At 41.9% G+C, this 27,334-nt stretch overlaps 2 protein-coding genes across 4 annotated transcripts; both read right to left on the bottom strand.

Moving 5' to 3' along the window:
- Window positions 1–406: 406 nt before the first annotated feature.
- On the bottom strand, window positions 407–10,587 carry metap2a (methionyl aminopeptidase 2a). Its single transcript, XM_039791597.1, has 11 exons — window positions 10,397–10,587; window positions 7,451–7,534; window positions 7,285–7,347; window positions 7,005–7,107; window positions 6,158–6,319; window positions 5,419–5,600; window positions 4,621–4,715; window positions 4,436–4,532; window positions 2,881–2,984; window positions 2,246–2,361; window positions 407–1,419 (listed from the first exon to the last, which is right to left on the bottom strand). The coding sequence occupies exons 1-11, from the start codon at window positions 10,551–10,553 to the stop codon at window positions 1,167–1,169; spliced, it is 1,416 nt and encodes a 471-aa protein (XP_039647531.1). The 5' UTR covers window positions 10,554–10,587; the 3' UTR covers window positions 407–1,166.
- Window positions 10,588–11,971: 1,384 nt separating this feature from the next.
- On the bottom strand, window positions 11,972–27,005 carry vezt (vezatin, adherens junctions transmembrane protein). Of its 3 annotated transcripts, none has more exons than XM_039791418.1 (12): window positions 26,841–27,005; window positions 25,475–25,612; window positions 20,810–20,899; window positions 20,497–20,681; window positions 19,425–19,703; window positions 17,816–17,974; window positions 17,265–17,412; window positions 15,956–16,311; window positions 14,918–15,111; window positions 14,536–14,642; window positions 14,148–14,355; window positions 11,972–13,947 (listed from the first exon to the last, which is right to left on the bottom strand). In XM_039791418.1, exons 1-12 carry the CDS (start codon window positions 26,874–26,876, stop codon window positions 13,397–13,399), a joined length of 2,451 nt encoding a protein of 816 aa, XP_039647352.1. In that variant the 5' UTR covers window positions 26,877–27,005; the 3' UTR covers window positions 11,972–13,396. The 3 variants fall into 3 exon arrangements, with proteins under 3 accessions (XP_039647352.1, XP_039647353.1, XP_039647354.1); XM_039791419.1 differs by having other exon boundaries at window positions 17,816–17,962; XM_039791420.1 differs by lacking the exon at window positions 26,841–27,005 and adding an exon at window positions 26,353–26,508.
- Between the last annotated feature and the right edge of the window lie 329 nt (window positions 27,006–27,334).

Here is a 27,334-nt window from a genome sequence, read left to right as displayed (position 1 = left end):
AACAAGCCATATGATGAGGGAATATGTGATGGAAATTAATCACTATTTTGTGACAGTTTATACACTAAAACTGAGTAAACGAGATAATAAAAAAGCTGATTATTGAATACTCTATAATCCAATATAATTGTTAGTTGCAGCCTAAATCTGAACCGCTGAAGTAAATATAAAGTAAAACCACTGGCTTTAGTAGTGATAGATTAAGTTTAAATTTAATTAACATGAAAGAGTTACTAGCTTTATGTTTAATGGACAGATGTATGGTATTGAGCTTTCTCAGCTAACTCAAAAAAAATAATTTGTTTACTAATAAATCCACTAATAGTTTCAGCTGTCAAGATATTCACTAATCTTAACATACTGTTGTCACTTTTGAGATTATAGAAATCAGAAGAGGAGAGGCCCACAATGAACTAAATCATTTTAATCAACTTTTTTTCCTTTCTTACAAAAACATTTTTAGGGAGCTCAAAATGAAATTTTGATTAGGGAACATAAAGTGGCAGCAACCATTTCAAAGATATTTTTGAAAATATCAAAGAAACAATGACTAGGGGGCCAGAGTGCAGAGTCCGCACCCGGTGCGACAGAAGCCAAACATAAGATGCAGATGCAGATGTGTCTGGATGAACATCTATGTTGTAGGTTTTGCAGAGATCCCTGGCCATGCATTGGCCTAACCACTTCTTAAACCCAGCAGTAACATTTGTGCTTAATTTAACTCAAGCACTAAAGAACTGAAGGCTCAGAGTGGAGCAATAGAAAACTTTAAAAATGAAAAGGGGTATTCCCACAGTCGCCGTTTCCTTGAATACTGGGGGGGTGCACTAGATTCAGCAGCAGCAGCTGAAATAAAGGTTTGACAGTTTTGAATATTTTGCAAAGTGAGGTCCGCAGGACATTGCAAGAAACTATGTTTCCTCCGACAGAAATGGGTTGGCTCGTTTTTAATTTCTTTAGCTGTGGGTGATGACAAAAAACTCAGAAAGCCAATCCTTCTTCCTTGCAAGCTGTGAGTGGTGCATTGTGGGTAGAATACAGTAGCATTTGGCATCCCTCAAAGTCCTTTTTAAAGCTCTTTTCTGTGGTTCCTCTGAAGGAGTTGCTAACGGGGTCTGGAGGTGCTGTGTGGTAGTGGTGGTGACGAGGAGGGTGGAGTTAGGCGATCAGTAGTCGTCTCCCCGGCTCACCACCTCCTTGCAGGTGGGCCTGAGCAGGATGGTGTGCTCGAACTGAGCGGTGTAGCAGCCCTTGGTGTCGCAGAGGGGGGGGTAGGGGTCCACGATGCCCAGGTCGCACAGGTTCTTCAGGGCCATCAGGTATTTGCTCTCACCCAGACGGTCCAGCCAGCGCCGGCAGAACGCCAACGTGCCAAAGTTCTCGTTGATAACGTTCAGCAGGTGCTTTGCTCTGGGCAACCTGGAGCGGAAGGAAGTGTCCGTTATTTAAGACCACAATTTAAAGGGTGCCCTGCCACACGTATTTCATTACTTTGTGGTAATGTCTGAAGTTCTACCATGGACTCTGTACTGTAACTCTGTTTGTGGAAAAGATGCCTTGGTTACCTTGTTTCAAGCCATTCTAGCATGGTATAGAAAGCCTACAGGAAGACTCTGCTCGATATGTGCCAGTTCTCATTGAGCTAAGCTGTTTGAATCTGATTGGCTAACAGCTAGCCAATGAGAGCCTGGCTGTCAGAATCCTTTACCCAGCCCAACTGGGCGAGCTCATGAATAGTAATGAGCTCAGGCAACACCACGTCAGACTGACCAGCTTTTATAATTGTCCTGATTTCTCTGCTTATTTCTGTTCAGTGGCTAGAGCTGACAGAGGTGGTAGCAGTTCATTTTCACATTCACAACAGAACACAAACACATATGGACCTAACATATTTCAAAGAATGCAAGTAAAATAGGTTTTGTATGGCAGGGCACCTTGAAATATTAACAGTTCTACATTGTAGAATGTTTCATTGTTTCCCTGGTAGATGCAATCTAACTTTATTCACTACAAGATAGCCAACTAGCGCTAGCCACCTGGAGTCATGACAGTCATGTAAACGGCAGCAGGTACACACAGTGCAACTAGACATCAAAGAAATCACCAGAATGTGTAGGCTTTATGAATTAGGGGCTGGATTTTTGACACAAAATATGTCGTTCAGCTCTTTAACAGACTGTTAACAATATGCTAATGTAAAATAATATTGGCATGTTTTTTGTGCAGCAATGCGTCAAACTCTTACCTGATGGGGACATGGCCGACGTCAAAGTTTTTCATATAGTGAGAGCACTCCATGTCGTCGTGGACCATACCTTTACCTGTGCTGCCAAATGTCTCGATGGCGTAAACTTCTCCCTCCTGCAGTGTGACAACAATCAATCAATAATGGGACGACTGCTGAATCTGAAAAAGCCTCTGAAACTATCAAAAAATTAAGGGCTCAAAAAGACATACAGCCAGGGCTGAACCTAACGATTATTTTCATTGTCGATTAATCGATTAGTTGTTTGGTCTATAATATGGTGAAACATGTTGAAAAGTGTTTGCCAAAGCCCAAGATGATGTCCTTAAATGTCTTGTTTTTTCAGTCATTTGAAGAATTCAGAAAATATTCACATTTAAGAAGCTGGAATCAGAATTTCCCATTTTAAAAAAAATGACTCAAACGATAAACCGATCATCAAAAAAGTTGGTGATTAATTTAATAGCTGACAAGTAATCTATTAATCTTTGCAGCTCTACATACAGCTAGATTTTCAAGATTTTAGGCTTCACTCGCACAGATACAGAGATCATGAAAAATCTCGAAAATGCAAATATCTGAGCCATAATATTCCAAACGTATAGTGAGAATGATGACGGTCATAATTGACTCACCTCCATTCTCGTTGCTTCTCCTCCTTTAACGATGGGCACAGTCTTGCCAGCATGTATTCTGTACTGACCGATTGAATGGCCGTTCAGGTTGCGGATTGGCTTCACTGGACAGAAGATACAAGGTCCATAATAATAATAATTATTAATAAAACAGGCATTAAGAGATTTATTAAACATGTATGAATTGACATCAGGGGGTTAAACTATTGCACTGTTGTGATTGTACTGTTTATTTTACCGAGATTTAAAGGTGCTGTAGGTAGGACTGTGAAGATCCGGGACTTAGCCAAAAAATTTGAACATCGACAACTTCTCAGTCCCTCCCCCCTTTCTGCTAAAGCCCAAAACGATCTCCTAAGCCCCTCCCCCAACAAGGGAGAATGAGTAGGCTTGTTCGAGATGAACTAAGCCTCGCCTGTAAAGTAGACGAGAGCAGGCGGCAGCAGCCGGGGGCGGGGACAAAAATCCGCTCTCAAGTCGGACAGTTTTCCAGCTGACTCCAGCAGCCTTCAGGCTGAACAGGAAGTGACACAAACACTGTGGTCCGGTCGGGTCCGATTCCGATTTAATAAAATGTTATCTACCCATATATCAGCTCCTACACAGTCTCCAGTTGGTTTTATTATGACAGAGTAGCTGTCAAAATGCTCTACATGCGATCTGTTGCTGATTTTAATTAACAACAGACTGTAGATGATCTGTAATCTGAACAGATTTAGTCTCTCTGACTTCTAAACATAACTATCAGCCTCACAACATGTGTTCTGTAAGGAATAAGCTTTTAAATCAGACAAATCGCAGTTAAAATCCCTCCAATTCAAAATCAATAAAAAGTTTATATAAAACGTCATAATGTTGAGTCGATTCTGAACCAATCAGCTGTTCGATCAGCTGAGAGGCTGCGTCCGCCTGGCTCTTGCAGTTGGTGAAAAGCAACTGCGCTACCTGCGTCTCAAACTGCGGCCGCCTTGGTCTCGTGAGATTATCGTTGCCCACGTGTGCATGACGTCAGAGCAAGTCGGGATCAAGTCGGACACAAATCTAACCGGCATGCATTGGGCGCCGATCACCGGTGATCGATTCTGCGCAGATCTGGCTCATCTCGAACGAGCCTAATGTGTGTGCATGAGCAGTGATTGACACGCAGTTAGACCCCCCCGGCCCTGATTGGTGCATCTGAACAGGGAGCGGTGGTGCAAGAGGAGCCAGATTTCTTTTTAAATGACCTGCTTCATGTAGTTCTACTGGAAGATAGGCTCAGTTTCAGCAAATATGACAGAAAATTAGTTTTTGAAGGCTTACCTACTGCACCTTTAATGACCGACACTTGTAAGTAAACAAAGCATTTCATACACAAGATTCTGGTATTTTTTAATTAAAATAAAGCAATGTATTTAATACACATTTAATCAACATTTTAGGTAATAGCAGTATCGGATCAGACTGTGTATCAGCAGATACACAACATTTAAAAGGACTCAACAGACATAAAAAACAAAAAAAAACACTTTATTGGGACGTCCCTACTGTGCAGTGTGTAGTTTGAAGAATTTACCTTGGTATGTTTTGCCATCAAGCTCGACCTCATAGGACTCCATCACTTCTTGAATGGCCTCTCCAACGTCACACAGACGCACATCGATGCCAGCGTTCTGCAACAAAAACAGGAAATCATGAGCTTCAGGCAGCATACAGATAAAACACATCAGTGAGTGAGGCGTGTTTGTGTAGGAGTGGTACTTTGATTCCAGTATTGGTGGCGTCTCTCACAGCCTCCAGCAGCTTGTCATACTTTGGATTAAATGTGACAGTGAAGGCACAGTCAATGATTCGCCCTGCAAACAGACACCAAGCAGAAAGCAGAGCATCCTTTAGTTGATGTACTCCAAGCTGATTTTGGTTTTTAGAGGTTCTGTTGAAATTATTTTGCCTCTTGTCAAACGTCCAGCAGCAGAATATTAGAAAAGCAGATGGGAATTTGGTTTTGGCCACATTTTAAAAAGCATGATTTCTAATGTTGACAAAAGATCAACATTAACACTAAGTTTAATGCTACAGGATACTTGGAAAAATATACTTTTCTTTTTGTAATTCCATTTGTGAGAAGCAAAGTATATTTGAGCACTTTGAATGCTACTTATAAATGTTTTTTTTCTGACATTACAGTTAACCCCCGCAGTTTTTATTTTTGCGTGTAATTTTTTCATACAGGCAGCTATTTGTTTCCATTTATGTCTGTATAGTAAAAACAAAAGTGTGTAATCACAGACAGAGTAGATCTGTCTTAATCAATCTGCACTTAAAACAAAGATGGAACTTTTTTGGAAAATTATAACCGACTCAAACTGTTTTAAGTGTAATGAGTCTGACAACTGATTTTCATTCTTTTACAGTAATAAAAGTTAGCGGTCTGAAGTGTAAATCTGTAGTGGCAGCTACTCTGTCTATCCATTATGGATTAAGAGTGGTCTTTAAATGCATCGCTTTTCAACATCAGCACAAAGTGTAGTTGAAGCAGCACTTTATTTCCTGTGGTACCGTTAATGTGCGTGCCGAAGTCGATCTTGCAGACGTCGTCGTACTGCAGGACAGTGGTGTCTCCGGCGTTGGGAGTGTAGTGGGCAGCACAATGGTTGAGGGAGCAGCCGGTGGGGAAGGCCAGGCCGGCGTTCAGCCGGTCCTCCTTTATCAGCTTACGAGAACAGTCCTCCAACCGCTCACTGGAGGGATGGGTGATGGACAAAATGAGTTTAAAGCGGAAATAAATGACTGTGCAACAGAGCAAACTAGCATAGAATGCAGCTTTGCAACAACTCTGTCAATTTCAGAGGTGTGCAAAGTCTGGCACTGTGGGGGCCCCCCCTCGGGCTCTCAGACAAAACTGATACAACTGCGCCCTCCCTAACACCTAGTAGCACTCGGATTTGGGGGACAATCATACTATTACTATTTAGCCAATATTTGTTTACATTTTGGCAAAATAGCAGTTCCTCTTTGCAATGTACCCACAGGGGTATGGACAACTATTACTGGAAAACTTAAATACTTGATGGTTCTCAGGCTCAAGTTTTGGAGTTTTAAGGAGGGTATTTCTTCTAGGATTACATTCACCTTCGCCCCTTTAACTCTCCCTTGCCCCCTGAGGAGGGGCCTCACAGTTTGAATACCTCTGGTCTAGTTCCAGACAGCCACATAATAATAATAATAATAATAATAATAATAATAATAATAAATCTAATACTCGTTAAGTGGATTGAACAGATAAACGCAGCCTCACCAGATTTCAATCATGGTCATGCCGGGTTTCATGAAGCCGCGGACGTGCTGGCGGACCTGTCTGTGGGCCTCGGCTGCCTGTCTGAAGTCGTTCCACATCTCCTCGTTGGCTTTATCCAGAACTCGCTTCTCCTCGCTGGTCGTACGCCACGCTGCACTGCGACTGGGAGAAGAACACAACAACAATTCTGGATAGTTAGAATTAAGCATGTTACCACTGTAGGCAGTAACTGGTTTCACAACATTACAAGACTTGTAAGCCATATGGCAACTATCAACAGACCAGGGTCAACGAATATATCTGCACAGAAGCACACAGTAGTACTGTACACAGCTGCAAGGTTATCACCACCATTTTTACATGCAACACATGCAAATTTAAACACAGTTTTTGTTAGCAGTTTTATTGCTAATGTAAACACCTGCAAACATCATATTAACTAGTACGATTTTTAGTGCTCTCAAACTAAATGTCTGACCTTTAAAGACCTGAAGGCAGGATACTATCAACTGACAATTTCTTTTTTGCAATGACATGCAAATACTACCCTCTGATTTTGTTAAGTCAGAAGTTACAAAGTGCTTTACAGGAAGAAAAAAAAGGGGGGAAGACAGATAGAAGAGACAAACAATATGACAGCAAGCAGAATTATGTACAAGATGTATAAAATCAAGTAAAGGCCAACAGTCATTTTTTATTTAAAGATGCATTTTAAAGATTTGGCTTTCAGAGTCGTAAAGCAACACCAGCAAAAGCCCAAACTCTTTCAGCTCCGACACGATTGATGAACCATGGAGGAAACTAGCCCAAATACTAATAGAGGTTTAGGTGTGTATGCTCTTCTTACCCATCCTGTACGATGGGGTATTCACACTCCTGTCCGATGGGGAATACTCCACTTGGGTATAACTCACAGATGGGCACAGATGGAGGATCAGTCTGAGATTTGGCTGGAAGGAAAAAAGAAAACACTCCATCAAACCGACTTTGCGTTTAAATTCAGGACAATGCCAGACACGACGCAGTAAGACTTCAGCTGGGAACAGATTGCTCTTTTCAACTGCGAGATTATAAAGAAGCCAGGGATATTCTTCACAACACTGCAGCATAAAATATGGTCAACTTACGTCCTTTCTTCTTCTTTTTCTTCTTCTTCTTTTTCCCTGTCGCATTTTCTCCATCATCTCCATCTGTGCGAGTAAAGATACTGCTTTTACAGCGACCACCATGTGATGTGTTGAGATTGTTTTAGTGAGAAGATGATGTGTGTTATATCAGGTGTTAGACAATCACCTTCCTCGCCATCCTCCTCTTTCTCTTTGTCTTCTATCGCCTGCTTCTCCAGCTGTTTGGTCACCTCAGCCACTCCATCAGCCTCTGCAGCAGCAGCGAGAAGATCATCAACAACGACTACACATAAACAGTCTAATAAGTGATCAACTAGCAGCGGCTAAACATTCTTATAACGACATCATCATTTAGAGCAGATTTATTAAATATATGTTCACAGAAGCTAAGAATAAGGCTATTAGGGGTGTAAAGATTCCCAGATACGCATCAGTATCTGGTTGTATTATCACAGATACGACTACATAAATACACCGATCTAATTGGACCAAGGATTGACCAAGATTCGGCGGATGGCTCGTTTCAAACATTAATGAAAAACAAATTCTCTGGGCGGGCAAAGCAGAGAAAGGGGAGGTAACCTTGCTCCTTATGACCTCATAAGGAGAAGATTCCAGATCAGCCCATCTGAGCTTTCATTTTCTCAAAGGCAGAGCAGGATACCCAGGGCTCGGTTTACACCTATCGCCATTTCTAGCCACTGGGGGACCATAGGCAGGCTGGGGGAACGCTTATTAAAAAACCTCATAAAGTGACATTTTCATACCATGGGACCTTTAAGCCACCTACACATGATAGGCGGCAAAACCGCTCTGCGTTGGCCGTTCCATTGATTTTCCTATGGGGAGAGCGGTGCTGCCCAACTAGGTGCTGCGATACCCCTGGCGTCACGCACTGCTCGGAATTGCCGCTGTGTGCTGCGCTCAAAGTCCAAATTATTTCAACTTTGACCTAGTTGCCGCTGACCTTTCAAGGCGCAATCATGGGCGCAACCCATTCCAGAACGTTCCTTTGCCTTTTTGCCCTAACCTTGCGGTTTTGCCGCGGATCAGGTGTAGGTGGCTAGGTACTGAAATTAAGTACTGAATGACATGGTATTTTTCGGTACTCGAATGGAGGCAATTCAGTCGGTGCCTAAATGTATCTAAGTTCAGTACCCAGCCCTAGCTAAGAATGAAGGAAAAACGTTAACTAATGTCTACTAGGAAGGCAGAATGCATACTTTAGACTCTCTCTCTCTCTATACCAATTACAATACCTCATAACCTCAGGGTTATCTACCAATACTACTACTTTACAATCTTTATGCTACACACTTGGAACGCATTTCTGTCATTTTCAAGTAAGGTAAAGGATTGCTCAGCAGCACGCCGTGACTTAAATGGATGTAACAAAGTGGGAATACAGGATTGTATAATGATACAGACAAAGAAACTGCATTTAACATGGATCCGTCACAACATGACTGACACCTGATCCACTTAATAAATTCAGATAGAGAAGAAAGATTGGATCGGTGCATCCATATAAAAAAAATGTCAAACTCTACAGCATCCATTAATTTTTTAATTCCTTTAGGAAAATAAAAAGGAACAATATTGAGTGTATTGTGAAAGATCTGCTAATGTTTGGTAGTTACATTACATAATTACTGCTTGCTCAAAGTGTCAGCTACTCTAAATAACCATTATGGATGCGGAGAGGGTCTTTAAGGAGTCAACAGCAAACCTATGGCTGAGTCAGCTGCAGAGAATGGAGTTTACATAATTAGTTGACACTGCTTGCTTTCCCATAATTCTGCACAACCTTCTTCAACCCAAACTCCACACCTCTCTCTGGTTTTCTTTGTGTAGCACTCACTTCCTAAGAGGGAAAGAACAACTATTTTTTTTGTCTTTCTCCACAACAAGTAGGTATTCAAATTTGAAATAATACAACAACAAATTAATAACATTTCGATCCATTTAATTAACAGGACACATTGTTATCACAATAAACAAAAAAATGTCTGTAGATTGCAGATAATTTAATGGAGTTTGGTACAAAAAGTGTATGGGGATCATAGGTTCACCATGTTTTAGTATGGGTTATTTATTGAAAGAAAGAAAGCATCCTTTGGGTGTGCTTTCATTACATAATAATTCTCTCAAATGGGGAATTACGAAACAGGAAAACTTGGCTGAGGCTCAGTGCAGTTGGCAAGGAGAACAGAAGCATTTAGATCCGCAGATTCATGAGTTTTCTCTAAAAATAAGCAGTATATTACTTTTTGTATCAGCTGTGTTAAATGTCACTGTCCCTGGATGAGCTGTGACTGAAGCCCGGCGTGTTTTATAAGGCCTGACAGCAACAGCACCCACAGTGCCCTCAACCCGCATGGCTAATAAGGATCAGCGTCAAGTCAGACATTTTCCGACACCATCCTTCCGGCGTCACTTTTAAAATAAACATCAGACTTTGGTGACTTAGTGAAACATATAATACATAGCCATGCAAGGTATGACTGTCAAAATTATGATACTGACAAACAGACCAACATTAATATTACTTATTAAATATTAAGTATTTAATAAATTACATTGTTTTAAATGGGTGCTCATGAGTCATGTTAGCCAGAATCTGGAAATCCAAATAAAGTTGCGATACTAAAAAAAATTCAACAGTCCATTGACACAATCTCCTATTCAAAGGCTGTGAGAAGGATTAATATGTGCCATTTATATTTTTATCTATACAAAATTATAAAACAAAAACTCCCTGGTCTCTGTAACGTTAGTCGTTAATACTTTACTATACTTATTTTTTTCTAAATATGTATATATCTTTGTCAGTATACCGTTATTTATTGACTATATAAATTGTTGTACAAGTTACTTGTACTTAATGAAATGTACCTCGCAAAAAAAATCCACATTTCATCCAATGGATTAATACAACGACATGGTCCTTACCATTTAAATACTTTTATTTTGAAGGCCATTTCCCCTCATTTCCGAGTTCGTCACAGCTAACTGCAGCTAACTCGACGCATCTGTCTGGCTGGCTGTAGGCTGTAATAAGCAACATTAGCTTTGCTAGCTTGTTAGCAAAATCTGCTCAAGCAAGCCTCACCTGTCGTTGCTGACTTGTTCTTCTTCTTCTTTTTCTTCTTCTTTTTCGCTGCCTCCCCGACGGGGTCGGCCTCTTCTCTGTCCTCCGCCTCCCCGTTCAGCTCCCGCTCCGGGACTGGTTTCTGGTCCGCAACCTGCTCCGCAACCACGTCCGCCATGATCGCAGGCGCTGCTGGAAAAGGAAGCGCTAGGGACTGTGGGAGTGCTGTGTGTGATGCTGCCTTTAGGGACACTCGGTGTTTTCATAATTGTTATCAATAATATTCTTCATGTTCTTCTTCTTATTATTGTTATTCTTGGCAGTATTAGTACTAGTAGTTATATTAATAGGCTACTATTATGTAAAAGAAAGTTAAGAACATGCATCATGTAAGCACAAGATACACTGTAATTATTAAGGCTTTTGTGTTATAATGCAGTGAGCCTTCAGGCACCTTGAGCATCTAATGCTATATAATTGTCTGGTTTCACTAATTGTTTAACAATTAAATGTTGTGCACACATTAAATATATGTTTTAATATGCAAAACTGCATCAAAAAGAAGATTCTGTGTCAAAGTTTGTGTTGTCTTTTTCATTCTGCTTTAATTATCTAAGTGCTGTTTTGTTAAAATAAAACAACATCTTAAGAGAGTCAATTTCTGGTACAGGTGGTGTGTTTTTCGTATTTTTAATTTTTTTTAGGGGGGCTAGGAGAGGAAACTGATAAACTGCACTGATTAAAATATGATCAATATCATGTAAAAAATAAAAAGGGTAACATTTACTAGGCTAAAAAAAACAAACAAATTAAAGGTGTGATCTGTGAGCAAAAACAATCAAACTAAACACTAAAAACAGTTTTTTAAAAACATTTATGGTTTTAAGTTACAAACAAAACTATATGCATAAATATCCTGCATTATTACCAGAATAACGTGTCAGTCACAGAATTGACCACTAGGGGGCAAACCTGTAACAGTTAGCAATCTAATCAAAATGATGTCACTAAGAAAATTGTGTGGCGCTTTATATTTAGAAGACAGTTTCAGTATTTGTTGCTTTGGTTGGAGTCAAATCCTTGTCCATTTGATGTGTTTAATGGCAAACTAAAATGTCAGAGGTAGAGTTACTGAAATATGGGGTTTCCCCTTTTAAGTGTATTAAATCCCAAGACAGGGGCACTTATACGTTAAGTCTTTAGTCCACTTCACCAGGTCTGTATGTAACTCTCCAAAGGCAGGAATGGCTTTAAAGTGGAGCACCAGCTGTTGTGGGTGAGACAAATGCAAAATCCCACTAAACATATCAAGTAACTCACCAAACCTGTTTCTCTACCCCTACCGTGAGAGCCTCTGAAACATGAGCGCCACAAAAGACTTCAGGATACATTGAACACTTCCAGAATGGTATTTTATTTCAAGTTGGAAAATGCAGGGGTGTAGACCTCACCCAGAGAGAGGGTGTAGGAAGGGTCAGGACAAGGCAGACATGGTGACAAGAAAGACTGGGAAGATGAACTGGGTGGGACATACACCAGGGCTGTCAGACTTTTATGGCAACTTAATAAGAAACATAGTTATAGATTGCCCTCACATTAGAGAAAATCAACCTTTATTACTATACCCGTACAGCTATTTGATTTAAAAAACCTCACAGCAGCACACAGTTCAGTCCATAAAGTGTAGAGTCATAAACAAGTCTTTCTGATCTTTCCTCCCAGTGTGCCCCTGTAAACACAGATGCTGAAAAATGGGACTGTTTCAGTCTTCATGAACTGTTCTTAGATACAATAGTGTTGCATTCGAAATAGGATTGTGAACGTCTGCTATGTGTCCGACCACCATCGTGTCCAGTCTGACAGTAAGTAGGGAGATGGATCGCAGAAAGGGCCAGACAAAAATAAAGCGCTGATAGTAAAGATCGCATTCTACTGCCTCTTCTTGCAGAGCTCCCTCTCACACATTGTGTGTGCATATAACTGTCTGACTCAGTCAGCCGAGTTCAACCTTCTTCTTCAGGTGTGTTCGGATAGAAAGTGAAGCATATTTTCCCCTTGCGTCATTCGCATGAACTTGACTTCTGGACTGTATTTTTTATTTTTTACCTGAAACATTCAATATACTAACTGCAGTAGTGGAAACAACATTTACCCAAGTATTGTACCTAAGTACAAATTTGAGCACCGGAAATCCTAAAAAATAAAAATATCTTAACTTTGTTTTATAAATACTCTGAAATGGTCTATTATGCTTTACGAGTACTTTAATTTTTACACCTTACTACATTTTGTTGACAATATTTAGGTTCAGTTGAATTCTGAATGCAAGACTGTTACTTGTAACAGAGTATTTTTACATTGTGGCATACTCTCTTTCCTTTTATTTCTGGACGTTTCATAAAGTTCCGAGATACACGTAAGCTTGAAATTTGTCGCATGAGATGAAACGTTTTTAAAATCAGGCAGACAGCTGTTTGCATCTAACTTCGCCTTCTGTCTGAACACAGAGAAGTACCATTGTATCTCAGAATATTGCTCTTAACCTTTCAACTCCCCCAGCGCACAACTTCCTAAAAGTAACTCAGATTGGAGTGTTTTAAAAAACTGCAATTAAATCCAATCTTTTTCTCTCAAAAGAACAAAAAAAAACACTTCTTTTTTATGTATGGAGCCAACGTTTCCTACAATCTTCGTTTCCAGACACACTGTATGACTGTGAACAATATACACTGTGTTGATGTTACCAGGTAACTGCAGACATTTTGGTCTTCCGATCTTAACACTATAAAGGTCATGTTTTAGTGGTTCTGGTACCTGAGTTTTAACAGCAAAAGAGCAGTAAGAATTGTGGGTAATGTACAGTAAAATGGACGGATGGGTATAGAGAGAGTGGCGAAAATTTGAAATGCCTCCACACAAGAAACGGTTAAGATGTAACACAGACCCATCGATAAAAGACAACCAGACAATCAGACATAAATACAGTCTCTGCTCAGTGCTAGGTTAAAGCAGCGGGGGGTTTTAATTTAAGTCCTTCTCAAGGGTTTGACTGTCGCTCTCCTCTTCATCCTCCTCATCATCATCATCACCGAACGTCTGCTCCTCCATGGCGATGAGCGAGTGCGAGCGTGCCGCCACCTGAGCGGCGAGGGCGGAGCTGAAGCTGAGAGCCTCTGGGCCGTGGAGCTCCGTCAGTCTGTCCATCACGGTGACAGCAGGGACTTTGGGCTTCAGGAAGCAGTCCAGACCGTTCTGGCCCTCCTCCAGGACACCGTCGTATTGGTGTAGCTCAGACGCTCCTCCTCCTCCTCTGGTACACACCGAAGTTCCTCCCAAATCCCCTTCCTTCTCCTCCAAGCCACAGCTGAACTCCGTCACTGGCTCTGCGGAGGGGTCAGGCCTCACCCTGCCATCTTTTCCTTCCCCTTCCTCCCCTTTGTTTCCTACAGAGCACTCTGAAAAGTGGTTTCCTTCTTCGTCGCCACTTTCTATAGATCCCAGGGAGGTCGGAGCGTCTGATGGCTTTGTGGCAAGATCTGAACTCTCGCCGTGAGCTGAAGGTGTCACAGCAGCTGCACGAAAGAAGAGGACATATATCACTTAGGGTCAAACTCGTATATTGATTTCCAGTTTTAACCTTGTTTTACAAATCTGACATGGGCAAGTCAGTCACAGGCTCAGTCCAAGAATATTAACAATACCAGCAAAATCCACCACCAGTCAAACATCTATAAATGATCACAGGAGAGAGGTGACATGGGTCAGTGCAGACCTTGGTCGTTGAAAAGCAGCTGCTTCCTCTTCATCCTCTCCCCCTCTGACGCACGGAAGCCCAGCACAGCTTTGAGCTCTGACAGGACGCGACGGGACTCCTCCCTCTCCCGGCGCTGCCGCTCCCGTTCCTCCGGTGACAAGATGTCAGACCAAGACCCTCTGCCTTCGCCGTCAGAGTCCGAGTCGGACACGTAGGCCTCCCACTCCTGGTCCGATGAAACGGCATGGGGGAGGTCGACAACAGGGAAACAGATCAGGGTGGAGAAAGTTTCATGGCAGTTTTAAAAGGCCACATACTAGGGACATAAATCTTGACTGTGGAGAGGAAATCTTGGTGTAAATAGGAGGCACACAATGCAAGATGTCAGGTGGACATTTCATCTTACCAGCTCTTCTGGCACAGGGTCTCTGTCCAGGATCAACGGGTAGGATGGAGGAGGAGCAGGAATCTCGGTTACAGGGGTACCACACTGCTCCAGACCCTCAGCATAACCTGCAAGAGATGGTGTGCGTTATTGCAAACTGGCTGCCGTGCTCTGCCTGGTCTGTTTCTTGTTCTACATTGTGAAGGAGCCACTTCCAACCAGCGCTGTCAATAGTCTTGAGTCATGGTAAAGGAAGGAGGAAGCCTGCGCCAAAAATAGGCCCTGTGGAAATATGGAAACTAATATACTTCTAACGGTGAGGTCACTGTTATGTATTGGCTGTCGGCCGTAGCGTTATATTTAACGAACAGCCACGAGAGGGTTTGCGTTGGAACAAGCTCACCTGGACAGGCGTTGGCCCGTCTCAGCATGCGCTCCACCTGGCAGATGGTGTCCTCCCAGCAGCCGGTGCTGGCCTGCATGTGAGGCTGCAGCTGGTGCAGCCGGTCACTGAGGGCCTGGTAGCCCTCAAACGTCAACTCCGTCAGTTCCTTGGACACCATCAGTTTCTCCAGGTCGTCCTCCAGGATGATCATCCTGACGATATCAAAAACAGAGGAGGAGGAGGAGGAGGAGGAGGAGGAGGAATGTTGACATTGACAATTTAGGCGACCTTTACGCTATATGTTTTGCCAAGAAATGAAACAGAAAGTGCAGAAGAAACTCAAGCTAGACTCAGCTGCTTTAAGTTAGGTTTACACAGATACATGCATTTTCTGTCGAAATGTTACGTTTCACAAACATGACATCCAAACATAAATGGGGGAAGAGAGCGTGAAAATGTAAGTTGTCACTGACAAACTACGATTGTGATTGAGTGTTATGAATTTAATAAAGGAAATCATTGAGGGATAACGGCTAGCTGTCTACTTTATTAAAAGTACAAATAGTTTTCTATTTAGTCGCTAGGTTTTGTAGTTTGAAAATTCATATTTGCCCTTTCATTCATTTTGTGTCTTTTATTTGTGACTCATGGCTTTTAAATTCTAAATAATTTTCTGTAGTTTCTGTACTATAATAGTATATTGCAGAAATTTTATGTTTTTTGACAAATTAAACTGTAAATAATTAAATTTTTTAATACTACGTAGCACTACCTGAAATGGTGTAATTCACATTTCTTACTTTTAATATATTTCTAGTACATCCCTACAATCCTACCTTCTATACCCTTATTTATTTCTTTACTTTGTACTAATACTGCTTTGCTGGTGGAATGACCCAGTTTCCCCTCACTGATCATTAAAGTCTCATCTGCTCTTATGGGAAGTGTAGAATGAGGGCAGTCAGGATTGTGAGAGTGAGTGTAAGTGTGAGTGTGTGTGTGTGTGTGTGTGTGTGTGTGTGTGTGTGTGTGTGTGTGTGTGTGTGCGCGCCTCACTCGCTGAGCAGGGCCTTGAGGTGCAGCTGCAGGCTTCGGATGGAGGTGTGCAGGGTGTTGAGCTCCCGGCATTTCTCCCTTGCTCTCCCCGTCCTGTCAGAGCCCGTCGTCCTCAGATGGGTCTCAAAGTGTCGGTGGAAGTCGTAGCTGCGCTGCACTTCGCAGAGGCAGCTGCCCAGAGCGTGATGGAGGGGCTCGGTCACAGCGGCGATGGAGCGGTGCAGCGGGGGAGGGGGTGGGGAGGTGTCTTCGTTGAGTACGCCCTCTTCTGGCTCCTCTATTCTTCGGTGTGACAGGAGAAGAGCCAGTCGACGGAAACATTCAGAGCTTTGTCCCACCCACAGCTGGAACAGCATCTACAGGACAAAACAACAAACATTTGCTGAACAACATGTATGCATATAAGCCCTTCATCACAGAACCAGTACCATGCCTTTCTTTGGCTGTTTCAGCTGTCAATTGTTGCTTGTTTCAGTCCTATCAATTCAAGAGCCAAAATGAGATCAGTTCATGAATACACTCAATAGGCCATGTGACAAAACTGTAAGTGTTTGCAAGATACTCATCTTACAGGATAGACAGCAGAGAAGTGGATAAAGTAGATTAAGATTAAGCTTCTTCCAGTTCTTGTTGAGAGCTTGCTGAGAAGATCATTACCACTTTAATGTGTGTGCGGTAAGTCGAGGCTTCCGCCAGCAGCCGGTAAGCTTAAGGCTCTGACGCACCAACCCGACGGCCGACCGTTGGCAGAAAAGGCAGTCGGACTGATAATTTTGCTCCCGTCTCCCCGAGTTGGTCGAAAAAGTGCCTCGGACTTGAGCGTACGTTCTGCGCGTCCACGAGACGCAATACGTCTCCACAACAGCAGGCGGCGCTAATCTGTATTGTCACCCAAAAAATGAAAACGAACATCTCTCTAGACCTCGTAAACACAGAGCACGCGGTCGTCAGTCATTGATTTCATCGGAGAGTGTTGATAGTAGTCAAGATGGATCGTTGTTGTCATTACTCGCTGAACGGAAGAAAATAACATTGGCTAGTATTAAGAAGATACTGGCGCTGTCAGCTCCGGCTTTCTCGTGCACTGATTCGCTAGTCAAGGGCTAGCACTCCACCAATCAGATTGGTCATTGAGTCCCACTGCCCACTGGCCGATTCAACAAGTTAAATCGGCCAGACATGACAGACAGACAGCTCCTCCATTTGAAAAAATCTGACAAGACACACCAACCCAATTGGTGTGTCAGGGCCTTTAGTTGAGCCTGGAAAGAGGGGGAATCAGCTAGCCACTCCGTCTGCAAGGCCTTACCTTCAGGGCAGGCAGGCTGTAGTCATCGGTCAGCTCCTGAGCCTGCTCGTCACCCAGGTGCTCAATCCCCAGGCCGAGTCCCAGCTCCTTCAGAGGCACCGCAGACACATAGTTGGTCACATTATCGATCTCAGAGTTCAGAGGGAACGTTGGGGGGGAGGGGGTTAAGGACACATCACACTTCTTTGAAAAAAAAATGTGTTGTGTCTCATAAAAAGATTACCTCACATAATTCTAGATTTATACAGGGTCATATTTCAAATAGCATGTTAAGGCCTATAAAAGTCTACAAATCGTCAACAACTGAATGAGATCAAAAGAGGTCTAGGATTTCCAACCATTTTCCCTCCACACTCTAGAGATGTGTGCATCTGAAAGTTTATAAAAACAAGTACAAGTCTTTGACGCAAAAGGGTATGAATTTATGCAGTCTGCTTTATACTTATAATGCCAAATCCAGGCTAATTACCCGATGTGCCACTAGAAAGGAGTTCCAAAATAAGAAGACACTATTTTGAGTTATTTAGTCTTTATCTCAAGGTAAAGGATATGCCTTGAGCATGTGACAGGTGGCTCTACGAGACGCTCTGAAGGCCGTCCGGAGCGCCCGGTACAGGGCCTTCCTCAGTCCCATCAGCTGCTGGCCTCGTGGCACCGCCCCCGGCCCCGCCCTGCTAAAGGAGTTGGCCGCACTCACCCTGTCGAGCAAACTTGACAAGTGAAATGTGATACAACTGTGGAGACGTCCCAAAGAGGCAGGGGGGCACACGCAACACTGAACATCACTAAAGACGACACACGAAACTAACCAACAAACTCAGACAATGAGCGCTAACACAATGCATTTGTGACGAACAAGACAACATGACATGCTATTAAAGGAATAGTTCGACATTTTAGGAAATACAGTACAGGCCAAAAGTTTGGACACACCTTCTCATTCAATGCGTTTCCTTTATTTTCATGACTATTTACATTGTAGATTCTCACTGAAGGCATCAAAACTATGAATGAACACATATGGAATTATGTACTTAACAAAAAAGTGTGAAATAACTGAAAACATGTCTTATATTTTAGATTCTTCAAAGTAGTCACCCTTTGCTTTTTTTTGATAGTGCTGCAAACCCTTGGTGTTCTCTCAATGAGCTTCATGAGGTAGTCACCGGAAATGGTTTTCACTTCACAGGTGTGACTTGTCAGGGTTAATTTGTGGAATTTATTCCCTTATTAATAAAAAAGCAAAGGGTGGCTACTTTGAAGAATCTAAAATATAAGACTTGTTTTCAGTTATTTCACACTTTTTTGTTAAGTACGTAATTCCATATGTGTTCATTCATAGTTTTGATGCCTTCAGTGAGAATCTACAATGTAAATAGTCATGAAAAGAAAAAAGAAAACGCATTGAATGAGAAAGTGTGTCCAAACTTTTGGCCTGTGCTGTATAATATGCTTAAATCACTTTCTTAGCAGGAGTTACATGACAAAATCGTAGGCACTCATGTCTGTGTGGTAAATATGGAGCTACAGCTGCAGCTGGTTAGCTAAGCTAAGCTAAAGACTGGAAACAGGGTCAGACAGCTAGAATGGATCTGTCCAAATGTAACAAAATCCACCTACCAGCACCTTCCAAAGCTCAATAATTAACATCCTATAGCTTGTTTGTTTAGTTCGTACAAACACTAAAGTGTAAATTCTGGTAGGACTTTCGGATCCAGGCTAGTGGTTTTCCCATTTCCTGTCTTTATGCTAAGCTAAGCTAAGCTAATTGGCTGCTGGCTATGGCTTCATATTTCCCGTACAAACATGAAAGTGGTATTGATCTTCTCATCTAACTCTCGACGAAGAGAGCAAAACTACTCATTTAACTTACTTAAGTGATTAAAGTATGTGCTTTTATAGACAATGCTAAAGCTATACACACAGACAGAGACAAATTGTGTCTAAAACAAGAGCTGACATAAATAATAAAACACCTACAGACACACTACCTGAGAGGAGGTAACTTAACTAAGACACCACCAAAAAAAAAAAAAAGAGTGAATCAACTGAGGAGGCTTGAACCAAGCAGCGACAGTAGGAGACATGACAGGAAATGCACATGAACATTCTGAGATTGGGTGATATGCATGTAGGTAAAAATAAAACAAGCACACTTACAGGGTGAACCCTCTGGAGATGACCTCCGTCTCCTGCACCAGGCGCAGGGCTTTACGAGACAGCCCGGTCAGAGTCTTGCTGTTGTGGACCAGGGTCTGGAGCTGCGTGGCCCGTGTGTGGACGGCTCTCTGCATGCGGCCCATTCTCCACAGCATGACTCCCCTCAGTCCAAGCCAGCCCAGCAGTGCCAGGCCCCACGGCGCTGCCGCCAGCGACCACAGGCCCTCAGAGCAGAGACCCAGCAGCACCGCAGCCAGGCCGACCAGCCCCGCCACGTCCCTGAGTGAGGACAACAGGAGGGAGTTGTGATTAGTGCAACCATTAACTGTTCATTTCACAGTCTAGATGAAAGTGCAATACTAAATTCCTGGAGTGTCCCTTTAATAAGACACCATTAGAATCAATTAATTAGCAATTACTTTTTTTTTTAAGTTTCTTAAAAAAAAGTTAGCGTTGTAGCATCCAGAGAATACCAAGGCTGTAATAAATACATATATTGAATTGATAAAAATTCTGCCATTCATTTCAAACGTCATTAAATGAAAATATTTTATTTTGTTATATTAATAATGCTGTAGATACAAATACTAGTCTTTTGCATCTGTGTTTTGTCAAATTTCACTTTCCTGTCTTGTCAGAAGGTGCTCTTTTTGCAGGTCTTTGTTGAAAACTTCAGTGCTTACACTAATTAATAAAGTCAAAGTCAAAAGTCTAATTAATAAAGTCAAAGTCAAAAGTTATATACCCAGGATATGGACCCCAGGAAGAGTAGCTGATGTTCTGCACCAGCTAATGGGGATCCTAATCAAATCAAATCAAATCAAATATAGATGGGATGGTCTAAGAGGAACACTCCACAATATCACACAATCCAAAACGTTATCTGTGCAATACATAATCTTTAAGAGACTTTCCTTCCAAAAACTATGATAGTTTACTGAACGTTTACTTTTACTGTTGTTTTAGAGGCCATAGTTTCGGTTTGTGCTGGGGTTGTATTGGAATCCACTATATTCTCTTGCTTTGCCCATCCACTGTGGTGTCTCTATGTATTTGTTTCCTAACAATGTACCATAGGGAGGGCCTGGCTATGAGGCTTGGTCTGGGCAGTGTGCTCGCTCGGCTGGATGAGCCAGAGACGGACGAGCCGAGGGTGAGCAGACTCGGGTCTAACAGCTCGATCAGCTCCACATCCTCCTGCAGCAGCACGTCCTGGTCCAGAATGCACTTCACGGAGTACTGGCCGAAGACACAGTCCTACAAGAGAAAGAGAAACACGTTAAAGAAAAAGTGCACAGAAAACAAAGAGATGCCTTTAAACGTAAAACAGAGTGAAGTTGCTGGTTTCAGTGCCAGCATTCCTTTCCCTTTCCCATTCTACCTACCAGCTGCTGGCCCATCTTACGAGATGCAGCCGCCTGGTGAATCGGGCTCCATCTCCACAACGCTTCAGCCAGTCTCCAGAAGCGTCCTCCCTGCAAATCACAGACAGGGAAAAGGTTATAAATCAGTTAATTAAGTAACGACTCCGTTCCAGTTTTATTCAGGGCTTTCCATTATTTTATGCCCACAATGGATAAGTGAAATATATTCCAGATTAAAATACCAAATGTCATTTTGGTGTGCTTCCTTAGCTTGGCTTTATTTCCCAGGAATCACACATTTAATAAATACCAACTGTGTGCACTCAAAAACACACACACACACACACACACACACACACACACACACACACACACACACACACACACACACACACACACACACACACACACACACACACACACACACACACACACACACACACACACACACACACACACACACACACACACTCGGTCAAAAGGAGTATCCCAGGAGACAAACTCTTTTGAGGCGACAACAATAACTGCAATGTGCGTTTGTAAAAACACTCACTCCCGGGTCTTATATAGCTCTGCTGTGGCACAAAAACCACATCAATTTGTTGAATTTCCATTTCGGTGTTATAACTACATGTTTACATTTTCGGCATCAATAAAAACTAAAGCTTTTATTCTCTGAAATTACACGGTTGACAGATGGAAAGGAAGGATTGCTTTGGTTCTAGAAAAAGAAACAAGTTTGTACGCCTTTCAGTGGAGACACTAAACACACTACACAGAAACACACACATACTTCTGTTTTATTTCTTGCTTCTAAGGAGTCTCTGCACCGTGGACTCGCACGGTAAACAGTCGGAGACATCCAATCACAACCAGAGTGACATAGTGCCCGACGTTTTAAAGTGCGTTGACATTTCAATGCAGAACAAACCTCAGGTGGTTCAAAATGTGCAAGTTGTTGCAAGTTTTTCTTGCAAGTGCTAAATAGCCTACAAATAATCCTAAACTGTGTAATGCCTAATCGTGAATAGGATCTATTATTCTAACTAATGTGCTTAGAGTGTTGGGACTCATTCTCAAGTTCTTTTAACCCTTGTGTTGTCTTCCCGTCGACCAAGCAACTTTTAGTTTTTCTGGGTCGAGATTTGAAATCAAAACTTCATTTTTTTTTTCTCACACTTTTGCCATTTGTTTCTGCGCTTTTTTTGGATGTTTTTTCTTCTTTTTTTTGCACCATGTTTTTGGAGCCATTTCCAAAAATGTTAGCATTTTTTTCAACATTCTTTTATCCATTTTTCTTCTTCTTCAAATGCTATAATCTTGAATAAAACACCCAAATTCAATGAAAGTAGTGAACTGATCATTTATTTTACTTGTGATGAGCGTTGTAGGGAACCATCCACGTTATTCTTTTGGACAATTCGGTTGAAAGAAACCCAAATTTCTGATATAGAAACTTTTTGAAAATGGGTCAAATTTGACCTGAGGACAACAGGAGAATCCTGTAGAAACCAGCATCATAACATCCTGGGGAGTGTGTGTGTGCGCTCCAGCTGGTTATTGATTCAGACTGGGCAGCCTGTGAGCTGACCCCTTTTCTGTGGGGTGAAGCACAAGTGTTGTTATTCCAATGGCCGCAGTAGTATTGATTACTTATTTGAGACTGAGTTTCAGGACTGGGCATTCACACAACAACAACAGTCATCAGCCTCCAAGTAGGCCACAGCCCCTGTTCCGTCTTCACTGGAATATCAAACTGGCTAATCCTACCACAGAGATGATGTAAACCATGTACAGCTTAACTCACAGATGCCTGCACTCTCACTACTGTACAATATCCTGACACAGTCAGTTCCTGCTCATCAGTATTCTCCTAGTGTCATACAGAAAACACTCCAGCTTCCAGACACTGGACTGATCGCTACTACGTGAGTGAACGGACACACACACACACACACACACACACACACACACACACACACACACACACACACACACACACACACACACACACACACAGCTGCATTTGTTAACAAATCTATGTGTATAGCATGTAGTGCTTTGAGCGAATAGTTCAACATTTTTGAAAAAAAATAAAAATAAAATAATTGCTGCGCATTAGAAAAGAAGATTGATTCCACTCTCAAATCTGTCCATTCAGTACAGAGGCAGGAGATGATTAGCTTAGCACAAAGACTGGAAACAGGGGGAAACAGCTAGCCTAGCTCTGTCCAAACAGAATCCTACCAGCACCTCTAAAGCTTGCTAACAAACACATTATATCTTCTTTAATCCAATCAAAAACCGTAAAAACATCAAGCTGTGGTTTCACCTATCAACCAAATAATTCCTCTGTTTCCAGCTTCTCAAATATGAGAATTTCTTTCTGGTTTATATCATTGTGAACTGTATTGGGTTTTGGTCAGACAAAACAAGCAATGTGAAGACTTTGCTGTTGTGAATCAGCAACTAACTAGCTAAGTCTTTTTTCCAAGTAAACATGCCCAAAACTAACTGGTTCCACATCTCAAATGTGAATATTTGCTGTATTGTTTTTTTTTTTTTTACTTCCATAATAGATTTGAACCAGCAGCCTTTGCGATTATGATCCCACTTGAAAAAGTTTTGGGCCAATCCTGCTTCAACTTACAAATGAATTGACACGACATTTCAGGTCATGGACATTCACATATACAGTACATACCACAAATGTGTATGTGAGCTGTGTTTAGTAAGACCTTTAACTGGTAATGTAAAAAGATAAACTGTGGTCCGTCTATGTGAACGAGGTGTTTTTGCCTCGGCTCCGACTTTATCTGAGCTCCAGGAAACTGGCCATGCAGGAACGACCCCTCTCATCCGAATCCCTCATCCTCCTTAACTCCTTAGAATAACAGCGTACCAGAGAGGAAGCGTGACACGTACGGAAAGTTCCTGAACGAAACAAACACAAAACTGTTTCCCGTCGAAAAAGAAGAGGGGGAGAACGAGGAGAGGCCGAGTCATCTGATCCGCAAGCTTCCCAGGACAAGTCTGTGTGAATCACATGTCTACTCAAACGACAGTCATCGACGGTTAGATTAAAGCAAGTGCAATTCAAAGTTCACATGTTCCTCTGATTGCGGAGGTGAAGTGCACACAGATCCAAAAACACGCATACATATGTAAATATCAACAAAACGCAAACAATTTGAAAGAGGACGTTCAGGAATTACGTCATGGTAATTAAGGTAAGTAATCACATTTAGACTATCTCTTCTAAAAATCTGGACAACAGCAGGAGAGAGATGCAGAAAAGGAATCTGCCGTTGTGTGCGATTAAAGATTAAAGAACATGCAATGCAAAATACCTGCATCTGTGTGTAGGAAGCCCTGGTTGCCATGCTTTGTCTGATTAAAGCGAAGCAAAGAAAACCAGTGCACATAACGGTCTGTGGTTGATTGTTTGCCAATACGGGTCACTGTTTGGAGTCAATAGTCAAATGAATTACTTTCTGTGACAAACACACGTAGACAGACACACACCGCCCCGGGTCAGGGATGCAGACTGTTATGTTATAGTGAATAGTGATGGAGTAACTTAGGCCTAGCCCCTATCAGTCACATATAGTCGACTGATTTTGACCTGATGGGGTCTTGATTCATCTAAAGATGCAAATAATCCTTATTTTAATTATTGATTCATCTGCAGACCATTTTCTTTATTAATTGTTTGGTCTATTAAAAAAAAAAAAAATCAGAAAATAGTAAAACTCCCTTGTTGCATCATTTAATGTCGCGTTTTGGCCGACTGACCGTCCACAAACGAAGATCATTATGATCACAATGAAATCAAACAGAGAAAACCTATTTTATAATATTCTGCATTTTTGCATTACAAAAAAAAAAAACAGTTTAAATGATTAACAGATTATCAAAATTAAAAGATTAATCGACTAATAACCTAATTGTTAAAAAAACTCAAAGGTTGCATCATACACTCACACACACACACACACACACACACACACACACACACACACACACACACACACACACACACACACACACACACACACACACACACACACACACACACACACACACACATATATATATATGGATTTTGAACTGTTGGTTGGCCAAAACAAGCTATTTGGAAATGTAACCTTGGGCTCTAGGAAATTGTCTGACATTTTTGTAATTTGTAATTGGTTTACAGTAAATTTATGATCTATTTCAGGGTGACTATGTAACAATTTTCCAGGGACTATGGATGAAAAATAGCCCTTTTGGCACGTTTACAGTCATGTGCACTGGCCAAGTCAGATAAATAATAAATAAATAATTACAGCTATTTGTCATTGGTCAAAATAATAACCATGTCTCCAGAAAATGACAGGACAGGTACATTTCTAAACAATCTGAACACCATGTTACTCTTTTATCAGCACTTGATTTTAAGATGAGATCCTTCTGGTTTTTGTTTTAATCATTTCATGATTGGGCGGATGAGGATGGCTGAATGTGCACCAGGTTTTATGTTTAAGCATATCTTTGATTTGGATTTCACCTGGCCGCAAATAAAAGTTAAAGTCGGGATACGAGAGACAAAATTAGATTGATTAGTTAAACTGGTTGATCAGTTGAGGAAATTAAAATGGACAGGCATGTGTGATATTCGTGTCAAGGATGGGAGGAACTCACTGAAGTTTTCCGTGGATCTTCGTCAGGAGTGGTGAGGTCTCCCTCTTGTCCACCATATTCGTCGTCCTGTGACGCTGTTGGACATGCCTCAAAGTCTGTGTGCCCTAGATCATGCAGGTACTGGAAAAGAGGGGAGTTCTGCAAAGAGAGAGAGAGACAGATTGAGCAGTTGTTGAGGAATGATGGATGAAAGGGGGGGAGAGCAAGACATTCAATAGTGCCAGATGGAAGGATAGGGGGAGAAAATGTAGTCATCAGTCTGATGTGGGTTGAGCTTATTCTGCTCTAGCTTTTCCCCAGAGTGAATCCAAAGGTGTCCTGACTCTGATAAGCGAGGGAACTGATTCGTCAAGCCAGTCTACCTTCCCTCAGGATTCATCAGCTGAAGTTGAGGCACCTCCCTCACCCACATCCCCCCATATCTCTTCCTTGCAGCTTACTTTTCTGTTCTCGGAGGAATGTTGTAAAGCAAAGTGCCTTCACATGTGAATCTGTAAATCACTCATACAGATGCCAGGACTGTCTTTGGAGCCTCTCATTGCACCATGGAAACTGGACTAAATCTAAGCACAAGTCATCATGTAATAATCCTATCTACTCAGAGGGATAAACACAGGCGATGATGTTTCTTACCCTAAACAAAGAAAGCTCAGAATCAAATCAGCCATGAAATAAGCAGAGAGGAGGAAAAACACCCCATGCCAGAATATGTCCAAAAGATGTCTGACCCAGTTCTCCCCCAGCTGCTGGGAAAACATTACTTAGCATATTTGCTGTGTTTTGGTGCCTCTGCACAGCTGCATCTCAGTTTAATGTAAATAACCCATCATAATAGGCTATATTCCTAGATAGCAGCATAACAATTAAATGCTACTCACATGCATTGTCACACGAAGTCGCATTAGCTCATGTTGTCACCATCCAGACGTAGCTACGTGTGTGTCAAGGATTTTTTTTTTTTTTCTCCAGAACCGACGCATTGGATCTGGTCATCCCCACCCCACCTCTCTCCTAATCTAGTAGCTAGCTAATGATGAAACACCAACAACAATGCGCACACTCGCACAGCTCAGCTCCCTCTCATGACCACCAAAGCTCCTTGGCAGAAACACAGTTAGCAGCCAGCCAAATATGTGGATTTGTTTTGGATTGCCAATGCATGGCAACAGGGTAAACGGCTGCTTATGTGAAGCTCGCATGCCTACTAGCTTGTTTAGCTAGCTATCTGTGTGAGTGTGTGAGCCATAGAGCTAAGCTGCCGTTAATGAATCGGGAACCCAGCGTCTACATTTACCTCAGAACTCGAAAGGTATGACAAAGCATCCGTAAGTTTCAATAAAAAAAAAACAGCGGCTGTAATACAAACCTCAAATACCACATCTTCATCAAACTCCTCAGTCATTGCTCTCCGCCATCTATACACAGCCCGTTCTGCATTCTGAAGTTGTAGGCGACAGTAGTGAGGAACAGCCAGCCGTTGACAAGTTGGTAGTTAGCCGGTTGCTAAAACGTCGCTAAAACTACAATTCCCATAGTGCTCGTCTTCAACCGCCGCTTGCTCTCTAGCAACAAACATGCGTTCGTGCCAGTTAGAGCGCCTCCGGTGGGCGCGAAAGGCAGTGGTCACATCGTTTGGAAAGCTAGGCAAGAAAAGCGTTTAAGGTTAGCGAGAAACAGCCACTGCATTACCGGAAATTGCCTTCAAAATAAAAAACGCATTTTAACAATGTTTTGTGAATTAGAATCACAGCAGTAGCAAATTATTTTTTACTTTTTTTATTTACTGAAAATATACAGTTGAACATATATGAATGCCTACTTATGTAGCTACTTTATGTCGTATTACAACAACTACACTAG

Source organism: Perca fluviatilis, chromosome 23 (genome assembly GCF_010015445.1).
Source record: "Perca fluviatilis chromosome 23, GENO_Pfluv_1.0, whole genome shotgun sequence".
Lineage (NCBI taxonomy): Eukaryota > Metazoa > Chordata > Actinopteri > Perciformes > Percidae > Perca > Perca fluviatilis.
This window is presented reverse-complemented; position numbering and strand designations above follow the sequence as displayed.

What these genes read in the sequence shown, in the direction of transcription:
- vezt (XM_039791418.1), bottom strand. Translation starts at nt 26,876, where the DNA reads ATGACTGAGGAGTTTGATGAAGATGTGGTATTTGAG. An exon ending in ACAGCCTGCCTGCCCTGAAG is followed by an intron (nt 16,312 to 17,264) that starts GTAAGGCCTTGC and finishes TTTGTCCTGTAG; the next exon opens with ATGCTGTTCCAGCTGTGGGT. An exon ending in ACCCTGTGCCAGAAGAGCTG is followed by an intron (nt 14,356 to 14,535) that starts GTAAGATGAAAT and finishes TCATCGGACCAG; the next exon opens with GAGTGGGAGGCCTACGTGTC.
- metap2a (XM_039791597.1), bottom strand. Translation starts at nt 10,553, where the DNA reads ATGGCGGACGTGGTTGCGGAGCAGGTTGCGGACCAGAAACCAGTCCCG. An exon ending in TACCCCATCGTACAGGATGG is followed by an intron (nt 6,320 to 7,004) that starts GTAAGAAGAGCA and finishes TTCTTCTCCCAG; the next exon opens with TCGCAGTGCAGCGTGGCGTA. An exon ending in CTTCGGCACGCACATTAACG is followed by an intron (nt 4,716 to 5,418) that starts GTACCACAGGAA and finishes GTCTGTTTGCAG; the next exon opens with GGCGAATCATTGACTGTGCC.